Source organism: Dipodomys ordii, unplaced genomic scaffold, assembly GCF_000151885.1.
Source record: "Dipodomys ordii isolate 6190 unplaced genomic scaffold, Dord_2.0 Scaffold4, whole genome shotgun sequence".
In the NCBI taxonomy this organism is placed as follows: Eukaryota; Metazoa; Chordata; class Mammalia; order Rodentia; family Heteromyidae; genus Dipodomys; species Dipodomys ordii.
The window spans coordinates 9290584-9300843 of NW_012267220.1; the positions used below are offsets into that span (position 1 = coordinate 9290584).

The following is a 10260-nucleotide window of genomic DNA, read 5'->3' on the forward strand; positions in this document are numbered from 1 at the left end:
TTGTGAATTAGAAGGCTTTTCTTTCTTTGAACATGAATGGATTTTACTTTCTATTCTTGCCACGTTTCTTAGCTAGTCCCTCCCATATAATCTTGAAGAGTGCTGACAACCTTGCATGATCTACAATCTTAGGAAAAAAGCATGTAGTCTCTCACTTCGAGGTGTCACATGACATGTATGTTTATTTAACTGTTCTTTATCAAAGTAAATAAGCTTATATCCCCCCTACTGTAGGATTTGTGTATATGTGTATGTATGTGTGTGTGTGTGTGTGTGTGTGTGAGTTGAGTTTTGACAAACGCTTTTTATACATTGAAGCAGTCATAAAGTTTTTCTTTACTTTGTTTTTATGGTGAGTTACATTTTTAAATTTTCAAATGCTAAATCAGCCTTATTTTCTAGGATAAAGCATATTTGGTTTGTATATATTACATATTGGATTCAATTTGTAAAATATCCTTGAATATTTTTATTATCTATGTTTAATATATATATATGTATATATATATATATATATATATATATATATATACATGTATTCCATAGAGTTTTTTTTCTTTTTCTCATAAAGGTTTTGTTTGGTTTTGTAGTCAGGGCAATACTGCTTGCTAGCTTCATAAAACATGCTGGAAAATGACTTTTTTTTTTCTATTTGTTGTCTTTGGGGGAAAGTTTTGTGATAGAATTGCTATTGTATTTTCCTTAAGTGATAGGTCCAATTCACCAGTGTAACTATGTGTGTTGACCGCCTCATTGCTACAAGCTTTAAAATTAATAATTAAATATTTCATACATATTGGGCTACTCAACTCATCTGCTTCCCTTGCTCACTTGCTCACTCATTGTCTCTCTCTGACTTTGTCTCATTTTCTTTTAATTCTTATCATTGAAAAACTTCTTGATATACCTATTGTACATTCATGATTCATTCTCCTGTGAAATTCTTGTTCTATTTTTTATTAAGATATTTGTTTTTATAGTAATGGCTTATATATATCAATAGTTATGCTTTCATAATCTGACCAGTATTTTAATGTTTTATTACATCACAAAGATGCTTTAAATTTTTAAAGTCTAAATTGTCAGTTTTAAAATCATTATTATAGTTTTTTCTATTTTAAATATACTTCTCTAGCCAAGTATCATTGAAATACTTTTATATTATACTTTATCATAGGTCTTTCCTATAAATAAGTGTGACAGAATAAAGTTATTTTTTTCCACATCTAGACCATGTTTTTACCATTATTTTTGGTAGTTTTATATCAATTAGTAATCATCTCATATCAATAATGCATATAAATTTAAATACTTTTTGGATATGCTTACTTAGTGACTAAATCATAGTTATAATTCTGAAGTTTTAGAATGAGTCTAGACATTTTAAAATCCTAAATCCCACATTTTTATTTCTTTTTTCAGAATTAAGTCAATTCATGAAACACTACTTTTTCATATACAGTTGTGGAATTTGTCAATTCCATAAAACTGGTGGGAGGGAAGTGTTCTTAGAATTTAATAGAAAAATAAATATAATCAAATTGAAAAACAATGAAGACTAATCCTTTCTTTCTGGTAACAGACTTTGAAATCGGAGTCTTATACTCTTTCTTGTTAAAGGCTGCAGCTCTACCACTTGAGTCACATCTCCTGCCCAGCATTTTTCCATGTATTTTTGAAAATGAAATCTTGCAGACTTTTCTGCCCTAGGCCGACCTCAAACTACAGTCCTCCATGTTTCAACTTCCTGAATTGTTGGTGTGGGGGTGGGAAGCAAGTGGTAGAGTGTTAGTCCTGAGCCAAAAAGCTCAGGGACAACTCCCAGCCCTTGAGTTCAAGACCCATTCCCTGAGGTTAAGTCCCATGATCAGATATGTGTGTATATATGTATATATCTACATGTGTGTTATATATACACATATATACATATGCATATAAATTACAAGAACATGCATACATATGTGTATATATACATACACAGAGAAATAGAAAGAGAATAAAATAGATAGGAAGAAAGAAAGAACGCAGAAAAAAGAAAGAAAGAATATTAAATAGATGTTTGTAATCTGATGAATATATGATCTGAGTACTATGTCTCTGTGAACAACTTGAATGTCCTTCCTTTTATTACTGATGAGTTTAGCTTGGTACCCTAAGCAGTAGGAAGCTTAGCAACTAATCAGTTCAAAATTAAAAGATTAAGTGCATTGACAGCCTAATTATGAAAACTGGGAGGAAAATGGAAAGGAAGGAATACAAAAAATGTCTAGCTTACTAGTTCAGAAATGAACGTTAGAGAAGAATTCGTAATTAACTCTATGAAGTTGTTCTCCAGTGAAAGGCATATTCACTTTCTCCAGGAGATGAAACTTTTTTGTAGTCACACATTCAAAGACTAAAGCAACTTCATTGAGATGCCTAAAAGATAGTAAGAAGGACTTGTTGCTATGACTTCAACAACCAGCATGCAGCCAATCCATTGCAATCACTGAAAAGGAACTGGCCATTTCAATCCCTAGCTTTCCTTCTAAAGATGCAATGATCAAAACTGAAATTTGACCTAGAAGCTGTCATGTGTTTAAAGATGCATCACAAAAGATTTGGCAAATGTTAATACGAATGGGAAAACAACAGACAACAAAGCAGTCAGATTTCTCAAACTTTGAGGATAGTGAAGTAGAGCAAAACCAGCCAAGAGACTAACAGGCAAAGATTATACCCACTGTAGCGTGATGGGCAGCCTCATTACTCTGATTTGATGTCACTGTTAAAAGACTAGATGTTTTTCCCTACTAAATAGCTAATAAATAAACAGTGAGCCACAGCCACTGGGACAGAAGAAGAAAGCCAGTGGAAAGGAAAACAGAAGGACTCAACCTGACAGCTACTTGCACATTGATTCTGTACTCATTGTAAATTAGAAGAGGACAGTCTAAAGTCTTTCCTACTAGTAGGGTTATGCTCCTTGAGCACAGTACCATTAGAAATTCATCTGCACATAGCACCACATATTAATTGAGGAAAACTGCAGTGAAAAAAAGGGTACAATTACAAATATCAAATTAGTTATTTTAATTACCTATTCATAATGTCTTGTTTAAATTGTATTGTTTTGTTTTAAATTATGCTGTTTCCAATCAGTCCTTAACAGAGAAGACAGAAGAGAAATGAATGAGTGTTTCAACATCAAGGATAATAGCGTTCTTCAAACACTCATCATTTGAATTTTAAAAGCAACAGAAAACAATAGTGTAACTACAAGAAAACAAATTGAAGAGGGCACTAGGATTCTAGAGACTTAAAATCTAAATTACCAAGACAAAGGGATCTTTCTTCTTCATCCTTCCTATCAGTTATATTATGCAAATACAATTATTAAAGTAGTAAATAGTATGGAAATTTTATAAAGAAAAATAACAGAAACACTGTTGATACCCTATCTTTACCAATATTGAACTACATATCCACCCTAGATCATTCTCATTTCACTTTTTAAAACTTCATTGTTTTCACTTCTGTTTTCCAGGTTCTTTTTGTTGCTATTGTTTTGTTTTTGTTGTGTTTTGATTTTTCATGTTGTATGGCTCATGGTATTGGGGATTAACACAAAGCCTGTGGATGCTAAGAAAATATTCAATCCACTGAGCTACATCCACCCCGTTCCTCTTTGTTAGTCTACAAAGCAATTCTTGCAATTCTTTCCAAACTAACGAAAGGATACTGAATAAAAAACTTTTGTCTGGGGCTGAGAATGTGGCTTAGTGGTAGAGCGCTTGCCTTGCATGCCTGAGGCCCTGGGTTCGATTCCTCAGCACCACATAAGCAAAAAGAAAAAAGCCGCAAGTGGTGCTGTGGCTCAAGTGGTAGAGCACTAGCCTTGAGCTGAAGAGCTGAAGGACAGCGCTCAGGCCCAGAGTTCAGGCCCCACGACTGGACCAAAAAAAAAAAAAAAACTTTTGTTAATTGACCTACATTCTAGTTTATGACACAGCTCATTCTGAATAAAATACTCAATTTCCAATAGGCTTACACATTTAAATTTTAACTTAAAAAATAGAAACAAAGGTTGCCTGATTTTGCTGACATGTTTTGAGTAGAGCATGTCTCATCATGGTACCTACACATTTCCACCCAGGCAGGAACGGAATGAATGAATTCAAGGTTCAATGATTTAGCGTACACTCTGGAAAATGAATGCTCAGTTTTCAGTTGTAATGTGAAGCACACTGATAACACAGCTCTTCTAGGAACGATGAGTAACCTTCAGCTTCTGATTTCCTCACTGAACCAGGCTGTTCCTGACAACAGGAGAACACACTTAATCTCTCTACTCTTGGATCTTAATGCTCTGGATGGCTTTCCTGGCAACAGATCACAAGAAGAGGTGTCTTGGAATATTTTCTTGAGGCTTGATTCTGAGAAGTCTTGCAGCTTCTGCTCAGGTTTTGTAAAACATTTACTTTGAGGGTATTGCTTTTCCGACCCCAGTCATTGTTTTGCGGACTACCAGATGAATCCAGAACCATTCCTGGCTGTTTTGTTAACAGCATCAATGGCCAACTATTCATGTTACTTACTTTAGATGATCAATTCAATCAGGTCTTTAGATGGCTGAATCCCCAGCTAATATTGGACTACAACAGCATGAGACCACAGAATTCTGTGAGATGATTAACTATTTTAATCTAATTATTTGTGGATAATTATTTATGCTGTGAGAGATAACCATTCATTTTTAATTCTGATTCACAATATTATCATATCTTTATACTTATCTAGGGGAAATAACATACAAATGATCCTTCTAAAGTATTACCAAGTAGTTTAAAATGATAAAAATCTTAATTTTCTCAAGGAAGATACTTCAACCTTATCTTTCTTTTTTTGTTTCAACCTTATCTTTCTACATGTTGTTCTTCTGAATATTACTGAATCTAAATCTGCATTCATAAATTTAGATACCCCCACCAAACTAAAGAGAAACAAGATCTTAACATTTTACAAGACTCACCCCAAAAACATAAGAAATTATCTATCTTCGCCCCTCCAACTTTACAAAATGTTTCTTTGCTTTTTGTTCATTATTACTTCTAGGACATCATGTCTTTACTAAAACAAAAGTACGAGCTCGATACAAGGTTGTGTATCTGTACTTTTTGCATGAACTTATAAACAATTTAATAGATTCTCAATCTACTCCATTTTACTGAAATTTAGTGACAGCCATTCATTCCTATTTTTTTTCTTTCCTCAAAACATATGGAATCCTAAAACCTAACTCTGCATGTTTAATCTGTCACATCTCGGCCATTTGTGATGGCACCCACTATCAGGAGGATGAGGATGGAGTATAACAGGCCAGCCTATGCTACGTAGTGAGCTTTGCCTTCAAACAAAGCAAAAGTTACATCCCACCATTCTAGTTATAGATCACTTAGTACCTATTGTGCAGTTGGTGTTCTTGTCTTCCAAACACAGTAAATGGTTTCTTTCATTTTCCCTCATCCAGTATTTCTTGTACTCTTAATTTCAAACTGGCAAATAATCACATGGGTTTACTTACCCTGAAGATTGGCAACTTTCCAATCTTTGTTTTCCTTCTTATTCCTGTGCCTATTTAAGTGTATTTTAAAATGCATCTCCAACATAATAAACCTTTTTGTTTAGACCTCTAACCGTAAGTTCCTAACTGACACTTCAAAAATAAAATGAATCAACTGTTTAAAATATCCAGAAAACAAATCATCCGGTTCATGTTTTAGAACATTAACAGAAACTAAGTTCTTAATAGTAATCTCCAGAGAATGGATTTCATCCACCCTCTTCCTTAAGTCTCAGCTTTCCAGAGCATATTTTCCCCTCAGTTCTCTGCGCTGCATATTGACTATTACCCCCACTGGCCTCAACACATACTATATCATTCCAGGTTAACTTTATTCCTTAACATCAGGGTCCTTTATCCTCCACATTAATCACACTACCTTGTATACTCTCTATTTCTGTGTAAACACCAAGTTCATCTGGCTGCCTTGGAAATCCACCCGTACACCCTGCTCCCCAGAACTTACCTCCTCTTGATTTGAAGAATCTATCTAGAGCATCTCTTCCCTTGCAATTCTTCATATCCTTCCAAATCAAGTTCAGTACCACTTTTTATTAAAGTTCTTGTAATAATATCTATCAAACTAAATCATATGCAACATTATTTTTAAGCAGGGCAAATGTTAATAATGCTACTATGTTTAGGAAACAAAATTCAAATACTCCTGACCATTACCTTTCCACTGAACCCTGAAATTCTACAACTGAGAACTTGCTGGTTAACATCAATCTTGAGCCAAAATGTAAATACTCATTTTTAGTGTGGAATACTTTTTGAATCTTTCTTGAGAGGAGAATTTTGGAGCAAAGGAAAACTCTGCCTACGTACACAGGTCAAGTGCATCATCCAAGAAAGGAATGGAATAAAGGAAAAGGTAAGAGGTGTCCAAATCCCAACTTGCCCATTTTGCAAATAACTTTATTTCAAAGAATTAGCCTTGTGCATAATATATATGATAATAAATAATTCAGAATATTTGATTAGCCAATTACTCTCCTGCTTCCACAATGCTAGAATAGGGACTGCTGAAACAAACAAGATTGATTAAATGCTACAGGCAGCCCTTGTTGCCTTTTTCTCCCCTTTAAATGATCATTTTTTTAGTCATCATGATACCCGGGGAAAAATGCATCCAGCTTGTTGGCTTAGTTCACCTTTATCCTAAACTGCTTGCGTTCTTATCCTAGCAACCTATACCCAAATTTTTAATTGCTACAACCACTACTAAAAATCACACTACATCACGTAGTTATTTTTCACAAGTAATTAAAAAGAAGAAGAGAAATATGACTTTAATGACCAATATTTTCTATCTTCTGGAAATATTTTCCCCTGCTTTCCTTCATCCTCCACTCACTTACCATCTATATAGTATCTCTACTTCTGTTCTGAACTGCTTCTCTGACTATTTCTGCCCTGCTTCCTGGCTGCACACGGTCACTCTTTACTGTTAGTATTTTTCCTTTAAAAACAAAAACAAACACACACACACACAAACTTTCTGGCCTCTGGAGTTTTTTTGGTTTGTTTGTTTTGCCAGTCCTGGGGCTTGAAGTCAGGGCCTGGCACTGTCACTGAGCTTCTTTTGCTCAAGGCTAGCACTCTACCACTTGAGCCACAGCACCACTTCCAGCTTTTTCTGTTTATGTGGTACTGACAAATCGAACCCAGGGCTTCATGCATGCAGGGCAAGCATTCTACCACTAAACCACATTCCCAGTCCTGTTTTCTTTTCAAAATTTTATCGTAAAGGTGATGTACAGAGTGGTTACAGTTATAGCCTGTGTTTTTTTTGTTTTTGTTTTTTATTTATTCCTCTATTCACTGTCTCCTACTAGGTAACTGCTTCCCACTAGTAATTGAGTTGTTGGAGACTTTAAGTACAGTAGGAAAAAGATATAATCCATTCGTGGCAGAAGAAAGAATGGACAAGTTTCAGATTCTCTTAGATTATAGAAAGATTATTTTAACTCCAGATTATTTTACCAACTCAGTTGTTAACTCCACACCCTGTCTATAATTTAGGATGGGTAACTCATTCAAGAACACTGAGGTAAAATTCAGGAACAACTAACTCTTCGTTACAGTTTAGAAATGCAAATGAGAGGACCAATGAACCTCAAAATTGTAGCTAGTCCACTCAAGTTTAAGTTTTTAAGGACAATTGGTGTTTGAAGCACTTCATTAGGTTAGATCCAAATAGCATTTCAATGCTTGGATAAAGATAAAGTCATAAAGTAATTATTTTGGCTTTCTCATTCGGAAAACTGTGATTCTTCAGGTGTCATTCTAGCAAGTGTTGATATAACCATATATAAAACAATAAAGAAAGAGAAAAAGGGGCGGGGAATGAGAAGTTGAAGTTTATTCTTTCAACCTTTGAAAACTGTTTGCTTTTGCTTTTCTAACCCAATAATATCACTCCCCTGTCAGAAAACATTCCAAGACAATCCATTCTGGAGATCATTTCCAATGCAGTTTTATTCAAATGCTCCTAGAAAGGCGTGGGGGGCGGGGGGAATCTTTCTTAAGACTCTCCCAGGGCCAAGGAAGAAGAAAATATAAATGTCTTGATCACAGTTAACATTCATAGGCAAAAAAAAAAAAAGTCCCCAGCCTTCTCTCTCTTTCTTTTTTTCCTTTCTTCTAAATTGGCACTGTCTCTAAACGCCACCGATTAGTAGTCCAGGCATCTCCCTAACCCTTGGAGTCTGTGGGAATGTTGGAATTTCAACCGGGCATGTCCGTCCCCAAGGCCTCTTTACTCTGGATGAAATCCCTGACAACAAAGGACAAGGGACGGCGGGGGAGGGGCGCGCGGGGCCTTGGACCGGAAGGGGCGAGTCGTCTGGCCGGTGAATAGTAAACCCCCCGCGGCGGGCGGGTCACTAATCAGTCTCCATGGAAACGCAGCGTTACCGCGCTATTACTTTACTCGTTCGCTGGACAAACACCAAACCCAAAACACAAAATAAAAGGAATCCCAAGCGCGGTACATCGCTTCCCGCAGCGCTGTGCCAACTTTTCACACCAGATAGCCAGTCTTTCCTGCCGGCTTTGGATTTCCACCGTCCACACCTAATTTTCCACACCTACCGTGATCACACACACACACACACACTGTGTGTAACACACACACGCTTTCCTGGGACGTTTCCAGGCGCCGCCGCTAAACGACCGCGGACCCTGCAGAAAATCCGGACCTCAGTACCCCTGCGCTCAGCCCTACCAAGGTCCCTTCACACCGTGTGTGTGTGTGTGTGTGTGTGTGTATGCGTGTGTGCGTGTGTGTGCGCGCGCGTGTGTGCGTGTATGTGTGTGCGCGTGTGCGTGTGTGTGCGTGTGTGCATGCGCGTGTGTGCGCGTGTGTGTGTGCGTGTATGTGTGTGCGTGTGTGCATGCCCGTGTGTGAGTGTGCGCGTGTGTGTGTGTGTGCGTGTTTACCCAGTTCAAATCTAGGAAGAATCAGCCTTCAGCTTCAAGCTTCAAAGCCCCCTGTGCCAATAGGCACTCGGGGTACACCAGCTCCAGGAATTGTCCCCCAAGTTCGCTCCGACCCAGCGCCTTCCTCTACCCCAAACCTGTGCGAACTGGAAGTTTGTGGGTTGTTTTTTTTAAAAAACCAAAGTTGCCATTGCTTGTCCCCCTTTCTCCACTTGCCAGAACCCCGCACTGAACGCGTGGGGACGCGATCTCCCATCTCCCCGGAACTCGCCCTCCCGTTCTTGTCTTTAGACTCCTGGACCACCGACGCCCGCACGGGATTCGGGACCCCCTCAGGCGCCCTCCCTGGCCCATGGGAGATTGCCTGGCCCCTGCCCCCGCTTTCTGGATGCAGGAAAAGTCAGAGACCAGACAGACTCTCAGCTGCTCCTGGAGGGGGAAAGGCAGGACGGGGTGGGGGATGCACCTGAGGATTTCAAGCGTTTCTACCACACCTCAGCATGGGGGGACGGGGGGGGGCTGGTCCCGCTCCCGCCCCTGCACTCACCCATGACCAAAGATCTTCCTTCTCCTGAGGTTCCCAGAGGAGTGCGGGGGACCAGGCGCTGCGCAGGGCCAAGTTCTCAGGGCTGCTCTGGACTCCTAGGACTCCGAGCCAGTGACAGCCCCGCCCCTCCCAGTGGAGGCGCCTGAAACTCTCTGAGCGCGCAGACCCCTCCCACTTTCCACCTGCTTCCTCTGGTTGAGACCTGTTCTTTCTCTTGGCCACACTGTAGTTCCCAGAAGCCCCCGTCAGGGCAACTTTCAGATGCGCCACATACAATCTTGCTTCTAGCTACATTAAGTACACTTCACACACACACACACACACACACCAGCACAAACATTGTCTCAATATAGCAGCAATGACCTGGTATCTATAGCTTTCTATCTGTCTATCTATCTATCTATCTGTCTATCTATCTATCTATCTGTCTATCTATCTATCTATCATTTATCTATCTATAAAGTCAAGAAGGAAATAGAAATCTTTTAATTTACACTTTACCACCCCTTATTTTTTGGTAATCAAACAGGATCCTAAACACGCACAGCACCACCACCACCACCACCATCACTATCACCACCATCACAAAAGTATGCAAAAATCACCTGGAAAATCACTGAGTCGCTTCCAGAGGAGGTGGTTGCTACAGAAAGAGCACTGAACATCA

General features: G+C 38.6%; 1 protein-coding gene across 1 annotated transcript in view; it reads right to left on the reverse strand.

Moving 5' to 3' along the window:
- Gpm6a (glycoprotein M6A) overlaps positions 1 to 9699 on the reverse strand; it is a 235353-nt gene extending 225654 nt beyond the window's left edge. The window contains exon 1 of the mRNA XM_013026335.1: positions 9594 to 9699. Coding sequence (XP_012881789.1) covers positions 9594 to 9597 — 4 coding nt within the window. The 5' untranslated portion in view covers positions 9598 to 9699. The remainder of the gene's footprint in view (positions 1 to 9593) is intronic.
- Positions 9700 to 10260: the final 561 nt, after the last annotated feature.